Raw genomic sequence first — 24,122 nt, forward strand, 5'->3', positions numbered from 1 at the left:
TATTTCTTGTGTTGTACAGCATGACAGGGCCTAGGGAGGTACTGTTGAGCAAAGCTGATGTGGTTCAGGTCTCTGCTTGGGCCACTATAACAAAATACCACAGACCAAGGGGCTTAAACAACAGACATTGATTTCTCCCAATTCTGGAGTCTGGCAAGCCTAAGATCAAAGCGCCAGCCAATTTGGTTCCTGGTGGAGGCTGACTCCTGGCTTGCCTTCTCCCTGGGTCCTCACATAGCCTTTCCTCAGTGCTTGGGGGTAGCAAGAGCGCTTGCAAGCTCGGGTCTCTCATACTCTTCTTATGTGGACACTAATCCCGTCATGGGTGCCCTACCCTCTCGACCTTATCTAAACCGAATCATCCCCCAGAGACCTCACCTCCAGATACCATCAACATAGATTGGGGAGGCAGGCTGCTCATAACCATTCAGTCCATAACAGTCCATCGCCTCAAAAGCTTATAGTGTAACTAGGGGTCAGAAATCACACAATCCCACATAAAGGGATGAGAATAGTGATAAATGTGGCGGTGGGTACAGCTCAGTTAAAGTTTTAAGAAGTCATATTTCGTATTTATTGTCACTGAAAACGGCTCACCAAGCACATTAAACATCTGCCTCTTCCAGGACTTCAGCAGGCCTGTGGCCCATGCTCCAGTGTCTTGATCCCTACACCTGCGTCACGTGAAGGCTTTGTAGACATGCTGTCAGATACTAATTTTTTTCTTGACAGCTAAAATTGCACCTTTTTCTACAATGAATTCCATGGTGTTCCTAGTAGTTATGTCTTTCCAGTAATGAATTAATTGCTGCATCTGGAGGCAAATTGTTTTAGCCTTTTTTAGTGTTCATTCATTAAAATATAGATCATATTTAAAGGAATATTTGATGAACAATTTATTCTAAAATAGCTCTGTGAATTCTGTGAACTTTCTGCAGGCAGTCTCTCAGTCATCAGTATTTATATCCTAAAATTGCCTTTTGCTTGTCACAAACTTTAATGCATTCATTTAGCAATAAATATTTATTGAGTGCCTGCATTGTACACAAAGCTCTGTTAGGTGCCAGGGATATAGCTATGGACTGTCTCTGCCCCCAAGGAGCTTCACATTAAAATCTCAAGCAAAAAGAAGCAAAAAATGGAAAAAACCTTAACCAGGTCTCCCTTTGGGTAAATTCTAGCCTTTCTAGTCAGACAGCCTTGGCTTGATCACTTAATGCCTTTGTCAGCCTACTTGGCCTCTCTGAAGTTGTTTATGTGTTTGTAAAGTGGAGATAACTTGCATGATTGTTACAATGAGATGCTGATGGATAGACAGATCCCATTAGACACAAAAGATGTAAAGTTTTTAATGACAACCAATGCAGAAACTGCAGACATCATCACACAGGGCAGAAGATAATGCAATGTGATGCACCTCGGTGGAGGTCCTGCTGCCCAGGCCCCAGGATTCCTCTCAGGATGTCCCACTGGTGGCACCACCAGTGTTATTGATTGGTTGGTGGCGGCAGGGGGATGTTCAGCAGCTGTGAGGTGCCCCTTTGCCACTGTCATGGAGGGGAGCACCCAGCCTTCCTCTACCCATATCGTTCTTTAGCTCTGGCCATGTACCTATCTCTACTACCCAGCATGCTCCTGAGTGTGTACTCTGAGATGGGTGAAGCCAGGGAAGGTGTCTGAGGAGCAGCCCTCAGCACACTGTGGTAGCAAAAGCCCACCTGGGCCACCCCAGCAAAACTAGTACCTAACTCATGGTTTTGACAGTTAATGAGGCAGAGCTTTCAGCATAGTGTTTAGTGCAAAGTACTTAATATTTTAATACCATTACTACATCCTTAAATTAATTATAAATTAATACGTTAATACCATTATTATTCTCAGTGAAGTAAAACATTCAACATTGGAAATAAAACATTGTTTCAGGAGGATCTTCTTTTCCAGATATGGTTAGATAACATGCTAACATAACCCAATGTATTTTCTCTTGGGTCAAACATAAACCTAAACTTTTTCTTCTAAATTTGAAAAAATTATAACAACAAATCTCTGCTGCTGCTTCATTTTCCAGAAAAGTAAATGAATATTTTCCTAACTCCTCTCCTCCAATCAAAAATACAAAGCAAAACCCCTACAAATACTATAACAGTGATTTTGCTGGTATTACTTGAAAACGTCCATGCAATATAATATACTCATTCTGCTGTTAGTCACGTTTCAGTATTAGAAGACTAAAATTCTTGCAGGAATAGCCAGCAGAGGTTCTACTTAACATTTTGTGTCACTGTGCTGTTGTTACTTAACTAGCAATTTTTAGTTCTAAATATATATTATCTTCCTAAAACAAATTGAGGCAACAAGGTGTGCCAGAAACTGACCCTTGCTGCCACTTGGTCAGAGGTCCCCGTCTTGGATTGCAGGTGCTGTTTGGCACAGCTGATGGGCAGGTGATTGTCATGGATTGCCACGGCAGGATGCTGGCCCACGTCCTCCTGCACGAGTCAGATGGCGTCCTCGGCATGTCCTGGAACTACCCAATCTTCCTGGTGGAGGACAGCAGCGAGAGCGACACGGACTCAGATGACTACGCCCCTCCCCAAGGTACTCATTGGCCCTACTTTCCTTGTCACTGACCAGAAGGACAAGGAAGGGCGCTGGAGGGGAGTAGACTGATGTAGAGGAAGGACGGTGAAGGACCACAACACATGTGGCACCCGGGCTTCCTGGGAAGAGTTCTCAAGCTGAAATGCAAGATAGGGCTGGCCTCATCTAGATGTGACTGTCTCCCTGCTGTTGTCCCTTTTCTCAGAATCACTGGTCGAATTGATTACACTTAATTCGCTTAGCTTTTCCTAGATATAAAGTGAGACACATGGCTCTTCCTGTGTCCCTGAGATATGGTGGGGCTTAGCTGCTTAGTGACAATAAAGAAAGCTAAAGATGAAAAATTCTGTGCTATTATTATAACTTAATATGTGATATATCCAAATCCCCAATGTTATTAAAGCCTGTGGCTTTAGGTGCATGAGAAAAGGATTTGTTCTGCCATAATGAAGGCCAGCACCTTGGGCAGATAACTCCACATTTCTGTCTATCCTCTTTATTTTGGGCAGAAGCTTTCCTCCTTCTCAGGTCAAAAAGACCTGCTGCCTCTGTGTATACACCACTTGGTGTTGAATACTCTTGGTGGGGATAACTTCAAATTCTAGCCACCTTAACCTCTGGCAGGTCTCCAGAATCAGTGTACAGCACTGCCTACTCTGTTGGCTCTTCACCAGCGTCCCATCCTCTGTATCCATCTCTTCTAAAAAAAATGGACATACAATAATTGTACATATTCATGAGGTACATTGTGACAGTTTGATACACATAATATATAGTGATCAGATCATTTTAATTAACATATTCATCATCTCAAACATTTATCATTTCTTTGTGTTGGGAACATTCAATATCCTCGTTCTAGGTATTTGAAACTATATAATATGATAATATGTTATTGTTAACTATAGTCATCCTACAGTGGTATAGAACACTAGGATTTAGCCTTCCTACGTAGCTGTAACCACCTCATTTTGGGGAGTGGGACTGGCTTCTTGATTAGAAGTGGTCACACTGCCACAGGCTTCTATCCTTAGCCTGGCAGAGCTGTGCTTACACTGCTGTGTGCCCTTCATAGTCAAAGGGTACAGTGGGTGGTTTCTAACCTTTCCTGCCACTGTGGGGTATGTCATCCTGTGAAGGGCTGTTCTGGGGGAAATTATAGAAATTTTCTCCCCCGTCAGTGTCTGCCTCCATTGGAACCTGCAGTATTCTCATGTTGTCTTCTCTTTCCTGCCACAGCACGTTATGCTCCCCAGCAGCAGACACATGTGTGTACACACAGATTCATTCATTCATTTTAGGAGAAGGCATTCACATGTGAAAAACAGTTGTGATTAATGGTAGTGTTTTAGGACCAGTGGCTTGGGGGCTGTTTATGGGTGTTCCTAGCACTCATAAAGCAGTTTAGGAGTTAACCATCCCCTTTCCTAATAGGATATCAGCCTTGAGAGAAGTGTTCGTCATATTTCTACAGCCTCATAATAGTAAAGTCAGTGTCTTCATCACATGGACTCAGGATACTCTTAGAACTCCTCTTTAGTGGGTCAAATCCAGATTTACTTACCTCCGTTTTATTATTGAAAAAAAAAAAAAAAAACAAGGGGCCAGGCACAGTGGCTCACACCTGTAATCCCAGCACTTTGGGAGGCCAAGGCGGGTGGATCATGAGGTCAGGAGATCAAGACCATCCTGGCTAACACACTGAAACTCTGTCTCTACTAAAAATACAATACAAAACAAAACAAAACAAAAATTAGCCGGGTGTGGTGGTGGGCGCCTGTAATCCCAGCTACTCAGGAGGCTGAGGCAGGAGAATGGCATGAACCCAGGAGGTAGACCCTGCAGTGAGAGCCAAGATCGCACCACTGCACTCCAGCCTGGGCAACAGAGTGAGACTCTGTCTCAAAAAAAAAAAAAAGAAAAAAACACAAGATCCAGAGACCAAGTTTATAAAGCAAGTCCAGAGTAAGTCCAAGAACAGAATTCAGTCCCTGGTTGCTCCTCCAGGCAGTTGCCCTTCTCAGAAGCTCAGAAGCAGAGGGGCAGTTTAGAGGATGACAGGTGACAGGTGTTCGCCTTTCACATGCAGCAAGCTTCTTCTTAGTGGCCTAGGGAATTTGAGGGCAGAGGTCGGTATAGTGCAGTGTCATGATGTAAAGCAAAGCAATAGCTGGGCTTCCTCTGCAGACAGATGGCAGGCCGGCCCGCCTCGATGGCTGCTAAGATGAGCCCAGTGTGGGGTGAAGCCTACAGGAACCTTCTGAAAACCTTGATCTATCTAGGCATCTAGGAAGGGCTTACTTTTGCTTTTTCAAACACCCTGTGAAAGACCAAGTCCATGGTCCATCATGGCCCCTTCTGTAATGTCTGCGTGAGGCTCCAGCGCAGGGTTTTCCTAACGCCGGCTGTGCTCTGCAGGTGCAGCAAGCCTCTATGAGCCACATTTAGCCCAGCCTTCTCTCCAAATATGGGCGGGCCACTGTGGCTGCTTATTTTCTGTAGCATTCAACGGAAGAGGAGTTAGTCTTGAAAAGCAACTTTTTTCATAATTAAGAAAATGTTTTTATCCCTCCTCCTACCGTCCCTGGACGTTGTATGACATTAAAATAATTTATGTCTATATAATATCATTAGAACCATGTAACACATTAACATCAAGGTAATAAACTTTCACACATATTCTCACCACTCACCAATTGCCCCTAGGGCTGTGTCTCTAGTGTCCTGCTTCTTACTCACGAATTCTCTGTTAGTGCCCACTGATGGCCCTTGTGTAGTTCCTGAATGATGTTGAATGCTTCGTTTAGGTAGCATCCAAATCCAGAGCAGGATCTGCATTGTCAGGCAATTTGTAAGGCACCATGCAAGATTGCAGCTTTGGGAACCTGGATTTGGGTGGTGTGCTTCCCTCCTTTTCACCTGGCACTTGTGTTCCTGCAGATGGTCCAGCAGCGTATCCCATCCCAGTGCAGAACATCAAGCCTCTGCTCACCGTCAGCTTCACCTCAGGAGACATCAGCTTAATGAACAACTACGATGACTTGTCTCCCACGGTCATCCGCTCAGGGCTGAAAGGTACAGAATGCTGCACACACCCCAAGCCTGCAGACCAGGCCTGCGTGTGTTTGCTTCAAGGCCGGTCTTGTACACCCTGTGCTTACTGATTCCTGTCCTCTGTGGTGACCCTTTCTGGGCTTCGTGGAGTCTGTTAACTATAGCGGCTCCCTCTTCGCTTCTTTGCTTATCTGACAAGTCCATACCTAGTCTTATCTCAAAGGGAGATTCCTGACATTCAGTCTTCGTCTTAACCTGCTCTTTTCCTCACTATGACAAGAATGATCCTCTCTCAGGTGTACAAGTGTGTTTGTATCTGACTTACACGTGTCTACACAATAAACGGACTGCAGCACCTGCCATCCCTGAGGGAGCAGATGGTGCACAAACCATCATTTACACAGAAGCCCCTGTGATTTTAAGAACCTGGCAGGCTTATTAAGGAGCTGATCATTGTGTGATAAAGTTACCTTGAAAGACTTGTGGAGGTTCTGCAATTACTAGACTGAGACATTGATGTGAAGGGCAGCAGTCAAGTGCTGATACCTTCCTGATAGATATTATGAGTGTTGTTATCTCAAAAGAAAATCAGTGGGCATAGGCATTTGGAGTGTTGTAAATTTTGCAATTCGAGGCTACTGCTGATGTTGTTGACTCCATTGATGTGAGTTCTATGGAAAAACAATCTGTCTCTTCAGGGTTGAATGGTACAATGTAAAAAGGTTTTAAAATTCAATACCTGGCTGCCTCTGACCCTTGATGTTTAAGGGACCTCCTGTAATCTGAATGAGGATATAGGAGACAAGGCAGGAACTTTGGTATAACTCGCTACTGTCATTCAAAACTGGCCATCAGTCTAGGGAGTCATTACCGTGTGCTGCTGCTGCTTGCCTGAATTATTCAGCAATTACAGGGATGTAAAGTCTAGGCAGGGCATGGTGGCTCACGCCTATAATCCCAGCACTTTGGGAGGCCGAGGTGGACGGATCACGAGGTCAGGAGTTCAAGACCAGCCTGGCCAACATCGTGAAACCCCGTCTCTACTAAAAATACACAAATTAGCTGGGCGTGGTGGCAGATGCCTGTAATCCCAGCTACTTGGGAGGCTGAGGCAGGAGAATTGCTTGAACCTGGGAGGCGGAGGTTGCAGTGATCTGAGATCAAGCCACTGCACTCCAGCCTGGGTGACAGAGCAAGACTCTGTCTCAGAAAAAAAAAAAAAAAAATTAGCCAGGTGTGGTGGTGTGTGCCTATAGTCCCAGCTACTTGGGAGGCTGAGGCAGGAGAATCGCTTGAACCTGGGAGGCAGAGGTTGCAGTGAGCCGAGACCGCACCATTGCATTCTGGCCTGGGCGACAGAGCAAGACTCCGTCTCAAGAAAAATAAAAGGATCAAGTCTATATACGTAACTGTTGGTTGACAAGAATCATACCTGCCTCTGCACCCCCTCAAGTAATTATTCTGTTTTTACACTATAGAATATTTTTGGAAGCATATTACGCACCCTCTTTGGGGCATCCCAATCTACTGTCTCAGGACTGTAATTATAAGGAATTACTTAGGTTGTAAACTCCTGAGGGACATGAATGATGCTGAAGTCCTTTTTATCACACATATGCCCCGGTAGGAGCTGAGTACCTATTTTTTGTGGTGATGATGAACTTAAATTCCTGTGCTTGTCTGTAAATTTTTTTCTGAATGTTCTGTCTTTCATGGAGCTAAAACACAGGGATGTAATTCCTAATGTATTTATAATCCATGCTTAGCCTTTTTCTTCGAAATTCTGTTTTTAAACCTTTAAACCAAATTTATTAATTTTTTGAGAACCTGCCTCTAGTTCTGGAATCCTGAACTTTGTTTCTCTACCAAATATCTGGTGAAGGCTGAACATAATGCAATTACCACTCAGTTCCTTTTTATTCTTTACAGGGGGAATTTTTCCAATTTTTTGCCACCCTGCTTATGGAAACTTTATTTTTACCCTTTGAATATGCCCAAGGTATTGGAGCAGCATATCTCTTTTTTTTTTTTTTTTGAGATGGAGTTTTGCTCTTGTTGCCCAGGCTGGAGTGCAATGGCACGATCTTGGCTCACTACGACTTCTGCCTCCCAGGTTCGAGTGATTCTTCTGTCTCAGCCTCCCGAGTAGCTGGGATTACAGGCGCATGCCACCATGCCTGGCTAATTTTTGTATTTTTAGTAGAGACGGGGTTTCATCGTATTGGTCAGGCTGGTCTGGAACTCCTGACCTCAGGTGATCCACCCGCCTCGGCCTCCCAAAGTGCTGGGATTACAGGCATGAGCCACCACACCTGGCCTGGAGCAGCATTTCTAACGTGTTGCAACTATATGTGTAATATAGGTAGAAGCACACGTTAGGTAACGGGGAGGTGACCCAAAGTAGCCCTCCCAAATGTGAAAATTTTTTGAGTTTTCTTCTAAAAATACAGGCAAATTTAGCATTTTAATTATTACCTAACTAGATATCTAAATCTAACCTAAAAATGTTTTCAGTTATTTACAGGATGCTTTCAGTGGGGTGCGGTGGCTCACGCCTGTAATCCCAGCATTTTGGGAGGCTGAGGCAGGTGGATTACCTGAGGTCAAGAGTTCAAGACCAGCCTGGCCAACATGGCAAAACCTCATCTCTACTGAAAATACAAAAATTAGCCAGGTGTGGTGGTGCATGCCTGTAATCCTAGCTACTTGGGAGGCTGAGGCAGGAGAATCACTTGAACCCGGGAGGCAGAGGTTGCAGTGTACCGAGATGGCCCCATTGTACTCCAGCCTGGGCAACAGAGCAAAACTCCGTCTCAAAAAAAAATTATTTGCAGGATGCTTTTGTTCTGTGTCTTCCTAGTTTCAGAAAGATTAAATCGAAATGAGCTGGTGCCATCTAGTAAGTGCTGTAAGGACAGAGGAAAAGCTTCCCTTCTGTCCTCTCTGAAGGTTCCCTGAAATGACTGACAGTAGACAGATTAATAGGAGAAAAGGCATAGAAATGTATTAATGTGAATAAGCATAGGACCCACATAAAATAAGAGACTCCAAGAAAGGCCACATGGTTGGAAGTTTTTATACCCTTTTCATGGGAAGGAGGGAAGTGGGGAGGTGGGTAGGCAATCATGATTTAGTAGTAAGTGATTTCTAGGAGAAATGAAGGGACCCAGGAGGTAGACGTTATCTTGTTAATAATTCTTGGGAACTGAGTGGGACTTGTAAGTTATGGAAAGGTGAAGGGTAGAACTCTGCCTGTGACCAAAGGTTTTGACAACTTTTATTCTCTTCTCTGGTGGTTAAGTCTTTCCTGGTTATTTGGGGAAAGCAGGAGAAGATCAGAAAGTCCTTGGCTCTGAAGCAGCTTCTAAGGCATGCTTGTGCAGCTTGCAGCCTGTGGGCCACAAGCAGCCCAGGACAGCTTTGAATGTGGCCAACACGAATTTGTAAACTTCCTGAAAACACTATGAGATTTTTTGTTTGTTTAAGCTCATCAGCTCCCGTTAGTGTTCGTGTATTTATGCATGGCCCAAGACAATTCTTCTTCCAGTGTGACCCAAAGAAGTCAAAAGATTGGACACCTCTGTTCTAAGGCCTTCCAGTTGCCTTTAATTCAGAATGCTCAGGCCGGGCGCGATGGCTCATGCCTGTAATCCCAGCACTTTGGGAGGCTGAGGTGGGTGTATCACATGGTCAGGAGTTCAAGACTAGCCTGGCCAACATGGTGAAACCCCGTCTCTACTAAAAAACACAAAAATTAGCTGGCCATGGTGGCTTGCGCCTGTAATCCCAGCTATTCAGGAGGCTGAGGTGGGAGAATTGCTTGAACCTGAGAGGCAGAGGTTACAGTGAGCTGAGATCATGCCACTGCACTCCAGCCTGGGTGACAGAGCAAGACTCCATCTCAAGAAAAAAAAAAAATGCTTAGTGTACCAAAGCACCATACTTGGGATCTCGTTCTCTGTGCCCTGATAGTGCTGTATGTAGGCAATTTACCTTTTCTCTCTTGGGATCAGAATGTTTTAAGGACTTAGCCTTTACGTGTGGTATGAATAGCAATCATTTTTGTTTTGTAACTTATTTTTTTATCCACTATCTTACGGGCTATGTTGGTAAATATTGGGAAGAGACAACCAGGGTACTGTTGGAGATGGCACATGGCAGTGTTTTTAGCCTAGGGTCATCTGTTCTGTTACAGACAGGTCAGTTACTTGTCTCATAGAGGAAATTAAAAAGGTCTCCAATCCACCTGGTTTTTCTCTGTTACTGTCTCAGAGGAATATCACTAAAGAACTTTTGCAGTGAAGGAAGGTGACTCACAATATTGTTTTAGTATATCACCAGCACTGGAATTTATGTCCTATGCAAAAGAATCTAGAATTCCACATAGCTCTTGGTCCCTGCCCAGGCCTTTTCTGCATCATCCAGCACACTTCATTTTCACTGCAGATGTGTCTGTGGGCTCAAACGCCGGGGTCTGGGGAGGGTTAGGCTCTGGGTTTGCTTGGCAGTGGTTTGCTGAGGAAGTTCTGCCTTCCTCAGATTCTGTTCCTTCAGAACAGGGACTTCTGTTCATCACGCAATAAGCAGGGAATTATTCATTTTGCTTGGGGTTTTTACCCATTGTTATGACTTCTACTCTTTTCCTGAGTAGAAATAATTCAATTATGAGTTCAGGAATTTTCTGCCCAAGCCAGTTCATCCCTCAGTAGCAAAGCAGGCTCCCAGAGGCACTCATTTCATCCCACACTTGCCTTGAAATTAAAAGCTCCAACCCCTGGACTTTGTTTTTTTGTTTTGCAGAATTTTCTCTTTTTATCATTTCATTGAGCACGCTGAGAAAATGAGGAGGGAATTTTTGAGGCAGGTAGTTTCAGTCATTGATGCCATCTGCTCCTGCGGGCAGACCTGATAAGATTTGCCCACATCATCCTCATTGAGTACATGCCCCTTTTTTTCGGGCCTTGCAATGAAACATACTTCTTAAAGGGGGAAAAAAAAGGTACCTGTTATTTTATCATCACACACTTTGCTAATTAATTAGTTTCTCTTTCCTCCACCCCCCACTGCTGCATATGCACGTGTGTATGCAAATACACAACATGCGTGTCTAATGACTAATAAAGAGGTGAATCATGCACATGGTAATCTGAGGGAAAAAGGACTGGATAACTGCAGACTCCAAACAGTAGCTGCAATATATATGGTGCTTGATAAGCACATCTTTCTTTTTCTGTTAAAATGTAGCTGCCTCTTTCTGACCCAGTAATACCACACAAGGGCTTCTTGTTAACACAAAAGAACTACATTTTCACTGACTTCATATAACCTTCCAGACTTTTACCAAAAAAGATCCATAAGATTTTCTGGCTAAAGAATAGTGTACGTGTGCTGAATTTCTTTGTGTAAAATCTGTCAGAGACCAAAAACCCACACCCCCCAAAATCGTTGAGAAACATAGATGCTTCCGGAGTACGGGCCTCTTGTGTGCTCCGGAACTCCCCATTGCCTGCGAGGGTGAGATTAGAGACTCTGGGCCACGAGCTTTAGGAAAAGGGACAAGAGGCCTGCTGAGTAGAGCATTAGTTTGTTCCTTTTAGGTTGTATTCTGAAACAAATTTAAAAATGAGAGATTCAAGCAAAATTACTATGGAAGTCTTGGGCAAAGATACTGGGGATTATTTTTTAAATAAGACAGACATCGTTTACAAAAAGTTTCTGAAACAAAAAAGTTCTGTCCTGACTATATCTAGGCTTCTGTATCCTCCTTTTCTTTATCATAGTGACATGTAGAAATTGAATGAGTATTTTCTTTTACTTTGATTTTCCCACTAATTTCTGAAAATTTTAAATTCCTACCCTAGGAATTCAACTCCTGCAGAAAACTCGCATACTCCTGGCTGACACTGAACAATTCAGGGTTATTCTTTCTTAGTCCCACTGCTGAGTTCTTCCTGCTAGTACTTTATGAGATAGCCAGAATCCCTGGTCACGGCTGTGCCTGTCATGTGGCTCAGGACTGCTTTATGCTAAATCATCAGAGGTGTTCACATATGTTGCTATATCACTTGATGCATGTAGCTCCATAATCGTTGGAACAAGAAATGGCATTATTTGTATAGAATTTAATCTTTTTTGAAAGAGTCATTCACCTCTGCAGATGACAGTAATCTCATTATAACTTTGCATCTGCATTAAAAGAAGTCCTGGCCGGGCGCAGTGGCTCACGCCTGTAATCCCAGCACTTTGGGAGGCCGAGGAGGGTGGATCACCTGAGGTTGGGAAGTTGAAACCAGCCTGACCAACATGGAGAAACCCCATCTCTACTGAAATACAAAATTAGCTGGGCATGGTGGCGCATGCCTGTAATCCCAGCTACTCGGGAGGCTGAGGCAGGAGAATCGCTTGAACCTGGGAGGCAGAGATTGCAGTGAGCTGAGATCGCGCCATCGCACTCCAGCCTGGGCAACAAGAGTGAAACTCTGTCTCAAAAAAAAAAAAAGGAAGTCCCTGAGAGTTAACTTGTAAACATTTGGATTCATTCTTGCCTCAGATAGAGCCCATCTCGTAGACAGATGGGGAGTGCCCCAAGTTGCTTGCTGAGTCCCTGAGCAGTCTCCGAAAGCATCATCGTCTAGGTCAACTCTGCAGGGGCAACAACCCACTTTTCTGTTGGGGAAAGCCACCTTGCAATACAATTCAAAAAAATCTTATTTTAAAAATAAATACAAGAATGGTGCGGTTCAGATGAGGAGCTCTGGAAATTTCATGTCATCACCTTTATTTCTACAATATTGCAATGATGCTTCTGTCCTAAGAAGCTTGAGACACCGTCGTCTTTGTTACTACTTTGACTGTTTATGTTAGTGCTTTGCCTTTTGGTTGCCTTGTGTGCCCAAAGCTGCTCTCCAGAGAATGTCATCTCAGTTTCCTGATCACAAGCAGGGTTTTCCCTGAGATGGACCTAGGCATTGAATGCCCAGAGCGCATTTAGTATGTGCACGAATCCTCTAGCTTCCCCCCCCACCCCCGCCCCGTAAAAGAATCTGATTCACCAGGATGTTTTTGATTCTTTTATGTAATTTTTCATTTCCTGGTTGTGACAGATTTTTTTCCATTTTCTATTCATCTGTAACTGCTTTGGCTCAGCCCTTTGTCTCCCTACTTTCTGCTCTGCAGCTAACTTCATGAGAAAGTCCTGGGTTCCGTGGGTCTGGAAACCTGTCTTGTCCCAGGAGACACACTCCAGTTTTCAACAGAGGTGAAAGAGCCTCAGCCACCTCAGAATGTTATGGTAGCAGCATCAAAATCATGACCATGCATGAATAAGGGGTATTGTAATGTGTGTGCTGATAGAGCCTGGGGACCACTGAATTCTAGCCCCACCTCTGAAATATGTGCTCATCAGGGCAGAGCATTTTCTTTAAGTTCCACCCAGCTTCTCTGCAAGGTGGGCCACTTTGGTTCTAGATTTCAGAGATCTCTGTATAAACCAGATTACGATTTTAGGGTCTTAGGGAGAAAAAAAAATGTCATAAATCTTATTAATACTAATAGCTTTTGTTTTACCAGCAAGAAATAAGTAAATTGCTCACATTGGGATAAGATAAACCTTTTAATAGCTATTTCTTATAGTCACTGAGTAGTTTGTAAGTGGGTATTGAATTTCCAGTGTGGAAATTACGCTGAAAAAACTGTCTCCCAGCAGGGGTATTTTCTTTTCTAAGCCCCACAACATCATCAAATGGCGAATAAGAGTCAGCGTTCTCATATGCTTGTGTGTCCTTTGTGTGAACCTTATCTGCCCAGTAGTGCCCAGAAATCAAAGGAATATAAACTAAAGCTTTGTTTTCGATGTGTTTTTTACTTTTGGCATTTATAAACTCTCTGAGTCATCCCTGGGAGTGGAGGACACGGCAGTGGGACCAGCACTTATATGAATATACAGTCATAGGTTTTATTGTCTTGCTTTCTCTTTAAAGAAAAAGGAAGTTCTACAAGTCTCATTAGGGAAATACTGGAATTGGAGATACATATTTAATATGCCAACTTTATTATATCATGATTTCTACCTAATTTGATTGTGTTTCAGGAAACTACAATTTCCATTCATGTGACAAACACCTGTTTTTAATAGAATCCATCTTCTTCAGAGAAATGGGTGGTTGTATTCATGAGCTAAAACATGAATATATGGGCTGGGCACTGTGGCTCACGCCTGTAATCCCAGCACTTTGAGAGGCCGAGGCGGGCAGATCACATGAGGTTGGGAGTTCGAGACCAGCCTGACCAACATGGAGAAATCCCGTCTCTACTAAAAATACAAAATTAGCCGGATGTGGTGGCACACGCCTGTAGTCCCAGCTACTCGGGAGGCTGAGGCAGGAGAATCGCTTGGACCCAGGAAGCAGAGGTTGCAGTGAGCCGAGATCATGCCATTGCACTCCAGCCTGGGCAACGAACGAAACTCCATCTCAAAAAAAATAAAAAAGAAAGAAAAAACCATGAATATATTTTTTGTTACATTTGCTCAGTGTCTGTATTTGTTAAACTACTGAAGACAGTAGCCTTGCTGAGTGACAGTTTAAAGAGGGCTGCGTCCTTGTGCTGACCCTCTCTCCTCTGTTTCAGAGGTGGTAGCCCAGTGGTGCACACAGGGGGACTTGCTGGCAGTCGCTGGGATGGAACGGCAGACCCAGCTTGGTGAGCTTCCCAATGGCCCCCTTCTGAAGAGTGCCATGGTCAAGTTCTACAATGTTCGTGGGGAGCACATCTTCACACTGGACACTCTCGTGCAGGTAAGGATGTTCTCTGGAAACAAGTAAATTTTCACCTGTATCTGCTTTCAGGGAGTGGCATCACTATGTTGGTATTCCCCCAATTTCTGTTAAATACTAGTGAATGGGTTATTATAATTACTGTTGACAAATTTTATTTTCATCTTTTTTTACCTTAGTTAGGTTGTGGTGTTTAAACCAGGAGAAATAAGGGAGAAAGCAGTTTTTGCCTTTTAACCAGCATGCTTTATTCCATTTCCCAGTCAAATGAGCATATAGTGAAGAAGCAGAGTAAGCTGGTGTTTATTATCAGTCTGAAGTAGAAATCGGAAACTTGCAGAAGTGATTGCTGAATCTTCACTTATTCACTTTTAGGAAAGGAAGAGTAATTTTCTTCTCTACTCTTAGTGAGTTCTTAGCAGGACTTTCCGTTACAAAGGACAGATTAACAAGAGAAAAACAAACAGAAGTTTAATAACATGTACATCTCCTGCATACACGGGAGTTAACCCAAAGAAATGAGTAAGTCTTTAGAGCAGCTCAAAAAATTGTCTTAGACTACAGGCTCAAATGCTTCACAGAAACAGAAAGAAGGGTGATGTTCGTTCTGCAGATTTAAGCCAATGCCTTCTCTTTTTTTTTAAGTTTCCAGAAATCCAGTCATCCTTCTCTTCCTGGTGCCGAGAGAGACCGTTACATGTGTAGATTTTCTTTTTTTCTTTTTCTTTTTTTTTTTTTTTGAGACGGAGTTTCACCAGGCTGAAGAGCAGTGGCGTGGAAATCTCGGCTCACTGCAAGCTCCGTCTCCCGAGTTCACACCATTCTCCTGCCTCAGCCTCCCCAGTAGCTGGGACTACAGGCGCCCGCCACCACACCTGGCTAATTTTTTGTATTTTTACTAGAGACAGGGTTTCACTGTGTTAGCCAGGATGGTCTTGATCTCCTGACCTTGTGATCCGCCCGTCTTGGCCTCCCAAAGTGCTGGGGTTACAGGCATGAGCCACCACACCTGGCCTGCCTTTCCCTTTTAAACTGTTCTTCACTTTGTAGCCACAGTCTTTGTAAAATCACAAGTCAGATCAGTAGCTTCTTACTGTCCTTAGGATAAAGTTAAAAAATTCATTATGCCTTAAAAAGATCACCATAATCTGGTCCTCCATCCTCTCTAGAATTAGCTCTTACCACAGCCAGATTTTCTTTATAGATGTAATTTATCTTACAAAAGGGTAACTCTGAGGAGTTTACCCTGTGTCCTTTTTTTTTTTTTTTTTTTTTTTTTTAAGATGGAGTTTTGCTCTTGTTGTCCAGACTGGAGTGCAATAGCACCATCTCGGCTCACTGCAACCTCCTCCTCCCGGGTTCAAGCAATTCTCCTGCCTCAGCCTCCTGAATAGCTGGGATTACAGGCACCCGCCACCACGCCCGGCTAATTTTTGTATTTTTTTTTAGTAGAGACAGGTTTTTGCCATGTTGGCCAGGCTGGTATTGAACTCCTGACCTCAGGTGATCCACCTGCCTCAGCCTTCCAAAGTGCTGGGATTACAGGTATAAGCCACCACTCCTGGCCTACCCTGTGTCTTTACCCTATGTGTATCTCAAAATAACCAGCTCGAAATTATCCTTATGCCAAAGAGGCAGATTTGTGGTGGCTTATTCTGGTCTCCTACGGTCATATTTGGGAAGCATGTCCTGAAGCCTGCCACACTCTGATTTTGTGTTTGTTGCGCCAGTGATGAACCTTTATATTTTAACTAAATTTTTTGTTAAGCAGTAATTTTAAAAGCTTAGAAGTCTTTAAGAAAGTATACACAGATGGGCCCCCTTTCTATTTGTTTTTATTTCCCAGAAATCTTTAGGCCACCTTATGTTTGGGTCAGTTATAGTGGAGGATTATTTCTCAGCAGCGCGTAATAGAGGCATGCCTGGGAGGGAGTTGACAGTGGAGGTGATAATAAACAAGAATCTGTGTCCTAACATTACTCAGCTCATCAGAGAGGCAGGGATAGCAGATATGGGGAAATCTGTAATTAGATGCAGGCATTAAATATTTAAATATATTTTTTCTTTTAATTGTGGTAAAATACATATAACATAAAATTTATCATCTTAACCATTTTTAAGTGTACTGTTTTATAGTGTCGAATATATTACATTATTTTACAACTAATTTCCAGCACCTTTTCATCTTGCAAAATGAAAACTCTTTACCTATTAAGCAACTACTCCCTGTTTCTCCCTCTTCCCAGTCCATGAGAAGCACCATTTTACTATCTTTTCTATGAGTTTGACTCTACAATCCTCATGTAAGTGGAATTATGCAACATGTTGACAAACCAAATTCTGTGCAGTATTTAAAGAGGTTTATTCTGAGCCAAATATGAGCAACCGTGGCCTAGGACACAGTCACAAGAGGTTCTGAGAATATGTGCCTTAGGTAGTCAGGTCACGGCTTGGTTTTGTACGTTTCAGGGAGACAGAAGTTACAGACAAAGACATATATCAGTATTCGTAAGGCACATGTTGGTTAAACCTGTGGAAAGATAAGACATCTTGAAATGGGGCCACACACGTCACAGGTGGATTCAAAGATTTTCTGATTGGCAGTTGGTTGAAAGAGTTAAGCTTTGCCTAAAGGGTTGAAGTCAGGAGAAACAAGTGCTTGAGTTAAGGTAAGGGGGTTGTGGAAGCCAACGTTCTTGTTCCCTGCCGCAACCTCCCTGCGCCCTGCCAGACGGAGGTCTTGCCCTGTCCCACAGGCTGGAGTGCAGTGGCGCCATCTCAGCTCACTGCAACCTCCGCCTCCCGGGTTTAAGCAGTTCTCCTGCTTTCACTGTGCTGGCCAGGCTGGTCTTGAACTCCTGACCTTGTGATCTGCCCTCCCAAAGTGCTAGAAATACAGGCAGGAGCCACGGCGTCCGGCCCCAAGGTTCTTGTTATGCAGATGAAACCACTTAAGTAGCAGGCTTCACGGTGAATAAATGGTAAATGTCTCCTTTCAGACCTTAAAAGGTATTAGACTCTTGGTTAAATGTCTCCTGGATCAAGAAAAGACCTAGGAAAGGAAGGACATTCTCTACAAAATGCAAATTTCCCCCAGGAGAGATGATTTTGCAGGGTTTTGCCATTTGCAGGTTTTGCCGTTTCAAAACATATCAACAAAATATATTTGGGGGTAAAATACTTTGATTTCCTTTAGGCCCGCCATCCGTTGTATGATGCTATGTCAGAATCAGGTTGGAATTTGGTATTTTATTGCTACAAAGAGTCTTAGTTTTATCAGTCTTACCTCTATTTTAATGTTAATGTTGGTCAGTTGTGCCTAAACCCCAAAGGAATGGGGGCAATATAAGGACCATGTCCAATCTTCCTTCCTGTCATAGCCTGAACTAGTTTTCTTTTGAGACGGAGTCTCTCTCTGTCGCCCAAGCTGGAGTGCAGTGGCACGATCTCTGCTCACTGCAAGCTCCGCCTCCCAGGTTCACGCCATTCTCCTGCCTCAGCCTCCCAAGTAGCTGGGACTACAGACGCCCGCCACCATGCCCGGCTAGTTTTTTGTATTTTTTAGTAGAGACGGGGTTTCATCCTGTTAGCCAGGATGGTCTCGATCTCCTGACCTCGTGATCCGCCCACCTCGGCCTCCCAAAGTGCTGGGATTACAGGCTTGAGCCACCGCGCCCAGCCTGAACTAGTTTTCTAGACTCCTTTGGGATCCCCTTGGCCAAAAGAAGGCCCATTCTGTAGGTTGGGTGGCTTAGAATTTTATTTTTGGTTTACAAGTGTTTATCTTTTTCTGACTGGCTTATTTCACTTAGTATAATGTCCTTAAGGTTCATCCATGTTGTACCATGTGTCAGAATTTTCTTTCTTTTTAAGGCTGAATAATATTTTATTGTATGTATATACCACATTTTGTTTACCCATTGATGAACTTTTGGGTTCCTTCCATCTTTCGGCTGTTGTGAATAATTCTTCTGTGAACATGGGTGTACACATATCTCTTTGAGACCCTGCTTTTCAAGTCTTCCGGATTTGGGACTTGCTGGATCATATGGTAATTCTATTTTTAATTTTGTGAGGAACTGCCATACTGTTTTTTCATAGCAGCTTGTTAACAGAAAGACTAGTAAAATACTTTAAAGAGGTTTATTTTGAGCCAGTATGGGTGACCCTGGCCCAGCAAAACAGTCTCAAGAGGTCCTGAGAAAGTGCACCCGAAGCAGTTGAATTACAGTTTGGTTTTGTGCATTTCAGGGAGGCAAGAGTTACAGGCAAAGACATAAATCAACATGTGGAAGGTATCCGTTGGCTCAGCCTGAAAATGTGGAATATTTTGAAGCCAGGAGAAGTAGAGGAGTATACAAGTCAGGTAGATTCAGAGATTCTTTAATCTAGTTAGTTAAAGCAACAAAATTTGATCTAGAACTTGGGAGTCAGCAGAAAGGAATATTTTAAGTTAAAACATTCGGATGCTATGTCAGAGTCAGCCAAAATATGGCCCATTTAGTGAGATTGATGGCCTGTAGGCATGGCTTAAGGCTTGCCTTGCATGACCTTAGGTATTGTTTAGAATTTGTTACTTATTTCCATCAAGAGTCTTTTGTCAGTCTTATGATCTCTATTTTAACTTTTACTCAGGTCAGTTGGACCTAAATTCCAGATGGGGGGGAGTATAATGAGGTGTGTCCAACCTCCCTTTCTGTCATAGCTAGGAAATTTTAAAAGTTTTTCTGGGGTTTCCTTGGCCAAGAGAGGCTCCATTCAGTCGATAGGGGACTTAGGATTTTATTTTTGGCTTACAAGCTGCACCATTTTATATTTTCACTACATTACACAAGGATTCTAGTTTTTCCACATCATTGCCAATATTGTCATTTTTCTGGGATTTTTTTTGGAGTAACCATCCTCTTGGATGTTAGGTGATATCTCATTGTGGTTTTGATTTGCATTTCCCTTAGGATTAATAATGTAGATTAGTGATGTTGTTTCATATCTTCTTTGGAGAAATGTCTGTTCAAGTCCTTTGCCCATTTTTCAATCAGGTTATTTGGGTTTTTGTTTTTAAGAAGTGGGATTAAACTATGTCTTTGGGCAGTATAGTATCTCCTTGAGCAAATAAGCCTATTTGTTCATTCATTTGTTCAAGCATCCAGCCAAGATATTTTGAGGAACTACTGTGTGGCTGGCACTGAGCTCTGAGTCCTGGTGTTTCCGAGCTGAACAAGGAAGACGTGATCCATACCTCCTAGGAGCTCACAGCTAGTGAAGGAAGACAGACAAGTGATGACACAGAAATGCTTTTGATTTTGAAGTAGAACGATTTACCTGGTGCTTTGATAACCTGGAGGAAAGGACTCTTACACCTGCCCTTTGTGGGTATTTTTCCACCTCTGCCTGATCTCTTTTCTCACTCTGTATTCCTCAGACCGTTTCAACCACTCTTACAGCTTTAATTCCAATCTCAGTGAAGGTCTGAAGCCTAAGGAAACAGGCCTGTATAGACCCACCTGCTTACTTCACAAACCCACTAGCCATCTCATAAGCATTGCACATGCAACATGCCCAAATCTCAGAACACTCCACCACGTAGATAATGCTCCTTTTTCAGGTCGTGGTCCAGCTGCTCAAGCCAGAAGTCACAGTCAGCCTGTCCACTGAATCCCAGTGAGTATTTTTACCTCCTAGATATCTTCGTGTCTACATCCTTTTGTCTTCATTGGCCACCACCTTAATCCAAGCCACCCTCATCTTAGCTGCAGTGTTTGAGCCATGCCTTTCCCTTTCTTTTCTTTTCTTTTCTTTTTTTTTCTGATGGAGTTTCACTCTTGTTGCCCAAGCTGGAGTGCAATGTTGCAATCAGCATTCACTGCAACCTCTGCCTCCCAGATTCAAGTGATTCTCCTGCCTCAGCCTCCCGAGTAACTGGTATTACAGGTGCATGCCACCACACCTGGCTAATTTTTTGTACTTTTTTTTAGTAGAGATGGGGTTTCACCATGTTGGCCAGGCTGGTCTTGAACTCCTGACCTCGTGATCCACTCGCCTCAGCCTCCCAAAATGCTGGGATTACAGGCATGAGCCACCACACCTGGCCTGCCTTTCCCTTTTAAACTGTTCTTCACTTTGCAGCCACAGTCTGTAAAATCACAAGTCAGATCAGTAGCTTCTTACTGTCCTTAGAACGAAGTTAAAAAAATTCATTGTGCCTTAAAAAGATCACCATAATCTGGTCCTCCATCCTCTCTAGAATTAGCTCTTACCACTCCATCCTCCTCTGACCCTGCCAATCTGGACTTTTCTGTTTCTCAGTTTACCAGATGCCTCCTTTCTTCCAAGCTTTGCACCATGCCTGGAACAGATCTTGGCTCATGGCAGTCTCAGTAAATACTGGTTGAATCAATCAGTGAGCCTTAGCATTGTATCTTACTGCTCTGCCTTACTTGGTGAGTTATGTTGGGGCAGCACTTCTCTCCTCCAGGGGGCACCAGCTGCCGGGAGTCTGTCCCTTGCAGACTCCTGATCCAGCAACAGATGAATGAAGTACACTGACACACAGATAAATTCTGCTTTGCCAGTCCAGCTGCGTGTGTGGGAGCCGCTTACAGACTCCCTGCTGAGTCCTGTAAACAGTTGCCACTCGACCCTGATCAGCTAGTCGGACTCGCATTTATTCAGTAAGTTAATTAAAAAAAGCTTGAGTCAACACCATTAGAGGGTAATTGACATTGTGGACTTCCCAAGTAAAAAGCACTTAAGCAACTCCGTACATCAAAGGTTAGTCTTAAGATTATATGAGTAAACAAGCGAGCTAGGTAAACTACTCTGCCTTTCTTTATTACTATTTTAATTTGTTTAACTAAAGCTAAAGGGATCAGTTCGCCTTCAGCCAGATATTTTACCGAATTTACCCACCGAAGTTATGCAAACTTCTCAGCCTTCCAAGAAGATTTGTGTCTTTCTATAACTATCTCTTTTTCCCACCAGCCTGATTGAACCCCAACATTATGTAAATTTCAAGGACCAGATAACTTAAGATTATTTGCCATTTACATTATCTCTTGGTTTCTTTAGCCACTGGCAATCATAACATAATTTCTTTTTAAAAAATTAATAGTAAATTACTTTTAGAAATAGAATACAGTTTGATTATAGCATAGATTATGTAAGGGGCAGCAACAGGAAGTAAGACTAGAAAAGTGTCTTAGGACCAAATGTGTCTCAGTGTGTTTGGGCTGCTATATGAAAATACCTTAGACTGAGTGATTTATAAATAATACAACTTTATTTCTCACAGTTCTGGAGGCTGGGAAGTCCAAAATCCAGGCACTGGTAGATTCTGTGTCTGGTCTGCTCCATAGATGGCACCTTGTGCCTGTGTCCTCACACGGTAGAAGGCATAAAAGCAGGGAGGAACCTCCCTTTAACCTGTTTTCTAAGGGCACTAATCCCATTGTGAGGACGGAGGCCTCATGACTTAATCACTCCCCAAAGGCCCCACCTAATACCACCACCATGGGAACTAGATTGCAGCAAGAATTTCGGAGGGACACACATTCAGACCATGCATAGCACTGGCCAAGATGTTAAACTTCATTTGGCCTTTTGTTTTGTATTTTTATTTTATGAGCAAGGGAGAGGTGAGACAGGGCTTTGGGGAGACTAATCTGACAGCAGTGTCGTTATCTCAGTAAGAAGGAATCAGGACAAAAAACCAGAACAGTGAAAATAGAGTGGAAGAGAGACACAGAGTTCAGAGAGATTATAAGAGATTTGGCTTCTGGAGGACTGTGAGGAGGAGGTCAGTACCAGTGAAAGCGTACCTTTTTTTTTTTTTTTTTTTTTTTTTTTTTGAGATAGTGTCTCACTCTGTCACTCAGGCTGGAGTGCAGTGAAGTGATCTTGGCTCACTGCAACCTCCACCTCCTGGGTTCAAGCAATTCTCCCACCTCTGTCTCCCAAGTAGCTGGGACTACAGGTGTGTGCCACCGCACTGGCTAATTTTTGTATTTTTTGGTAGAGACAGAGTCTCACCATGTTGGCCAGGCTGGTCTTGATTTTCTGACCTCAAGTGATCTGCCCACCTTGGTCTTCCAAAGTGCTGGAATTACAGGTCTGAGCCACCACACCTGGCCAAAAGCAGACCATTTTAGTTACTGTTGCAGCCATATCTCTAAGGGTGGAAGGCGTTTGGGGATGTGGGACTGGAACTGAGACAAGAGATTGGGTTGGAGATAGATATTTGGAGTCATCCACAAGGAGGCCATAGTTGGAGAAATGAAATGGATTTAATGTCAAAGGAATGAATAGAAAGAGGGGAAATGGGGAAAGGACCAAGCATAGAACTTTGGATAGTGGAGTGATAGCCTTCATTTAACAAGCAGCAGAAGGAAGGAGATGGAAGAGGAATGTCACAGAGAACCATTAAAGGAAATATGTCAAACAAAAGAACAACAGTTGAAAGTAGACATGAAAAATGGATTTGGAAGTTTTAAGGTCAAAAATGGTCTCGCTGGAATAGTGATGGAGGTCACATGGTAAAAGATTTTTTGTTCATTCAGTCGATCTTTATTGAGCCATCTATATGCCAGGCATTGTTCTATGTGCTGGAGATACAGCTGTGACACCCAAGATGAAGAACTGGCGACTAAGTGGCTAGTGAAGAAGTTGAGGCAGCACATGTAAACTACTGTTTTGACAGGGTTTAAGGGGAAGGCAGAGAGAGGATGGTAACTTGAAATGGAGAGGCATGACTGTGTTCATATACAATTAATAAGTCTTTGGGGAATAAAGAAGACATAAGGAAGCAAGAAAAAGAATAGCAAGCTACAAGAGCCCACTGCAAGTTGGAAGATGTGGGTTTGATTGCAGTACGGAGGTTTAATCTAGAAGAGACAGAAAGGAAGGAGAGATTGTAGAAAGAGATGAAGGATTTTTAAGTAAAGGAGGGAGCCAAAGCACACACACACTACAGGACAATGCCAGTCTTCTCAGTAAACTAAAGGCAGGATGAAAAACACAGGGAAGATTTGGCAGGAGTGCCATGGAGTACCATCCACTTGCCATACCGGATAATAAATTTAAAGTGAGAGTCAGTGATGTCCATGCCTTCACTGTAATCCTAGAGTCAGTAGTACCGATTGCCTAAAATTAGGAACTGGAAAGGTGAGTGTAGTAGGAGGGCCAAGGAGTCGAAGGAATCTAGGAAACTGCTAGGGATACTGTGGAATTGGGCAGCCGTGGCATCAGTGGTTAGATACTTCATGACCTGAGGCTAGGAAGTGTAAAGTCATAAAAAGACATGTTCAAGAGGAGGTGATACAAACAAAATGGGAAATTGTGGTTGGATAGGGACTTTAAATTTCTATTTTGGAAGTGAAGTCATTCTGAGTTAACCCTGAAGTAGAACAGAGTTAAGGCCGTATGTATGAGGCCAGGGCATTGGTTAAACAAACTTAAGTATTAGAATTCCTGTGGATTTGGGATTGAAGGAAGGAGAGATTACCTTGGTTCTATTTGTGTCCCCACTGCCAGTTCATTGTCTAAAACATAGTAGGTATTAGTAAATCTTTCTTCGGTGGGTTTATGGATGGACTGGTGTCAACGTAGGCTTTCTTTCATCTTTCTGTCGATTGTTTGAACCTGTAAGTTATGTCACATTTATAATCAATCTGATGCTGGCTTTTTATAAGGCTTTTA

General features: G+C 43.2%; 1 protein-coding gene across 5 annotated transcripts in view; it reads left to right on the plus strand.

The window, feature by feature from the left end:
• LOC105478743 (TUB like protein 4) overlaps positions 1–24,122 on the plus strand; it is a 287,369-nt gene that overhangs the window by 222,395 nt on the left and 40,852 nt on the right. For all 5 annotated transcript variants that reach the window (XM_071096652.1, XM_011736357.2, XM_071096651.1 and 2 more), the window contains 3 exons: positions 2,418–2,598; positions 5,542–5,676; positions 14,284–14,450. In XM_071096652.1, coding sequence (XP_070952753.1) covers positions 2,454–2,598; positions 5,542–5,676; positions 14,284–14,450 — 447 coding nt within the window. In that variant the 5' untranslated portion in view covers positions 2,418–2,453. The remainder of the gene's footprint in view (positions 1–2,417; positions 2,599–5,541; positions 5,677–14,283; positions 14,451–24,122) is intronic.

Source organism: Macaca nemestrina, chromosome 5 (genome assembly GCF_043159975.1).
Source record: "Macaca nemestrina isolate mMacNem1 chromosome 5, mMacNem.hap1, whole genome shotgun sequence".
Lineage (NCBI taxonomy): Eukaryota > Metazoa > Chordata > Mammalia > Primates > Cercopithecidae > Macaca > Macaca nemestrina.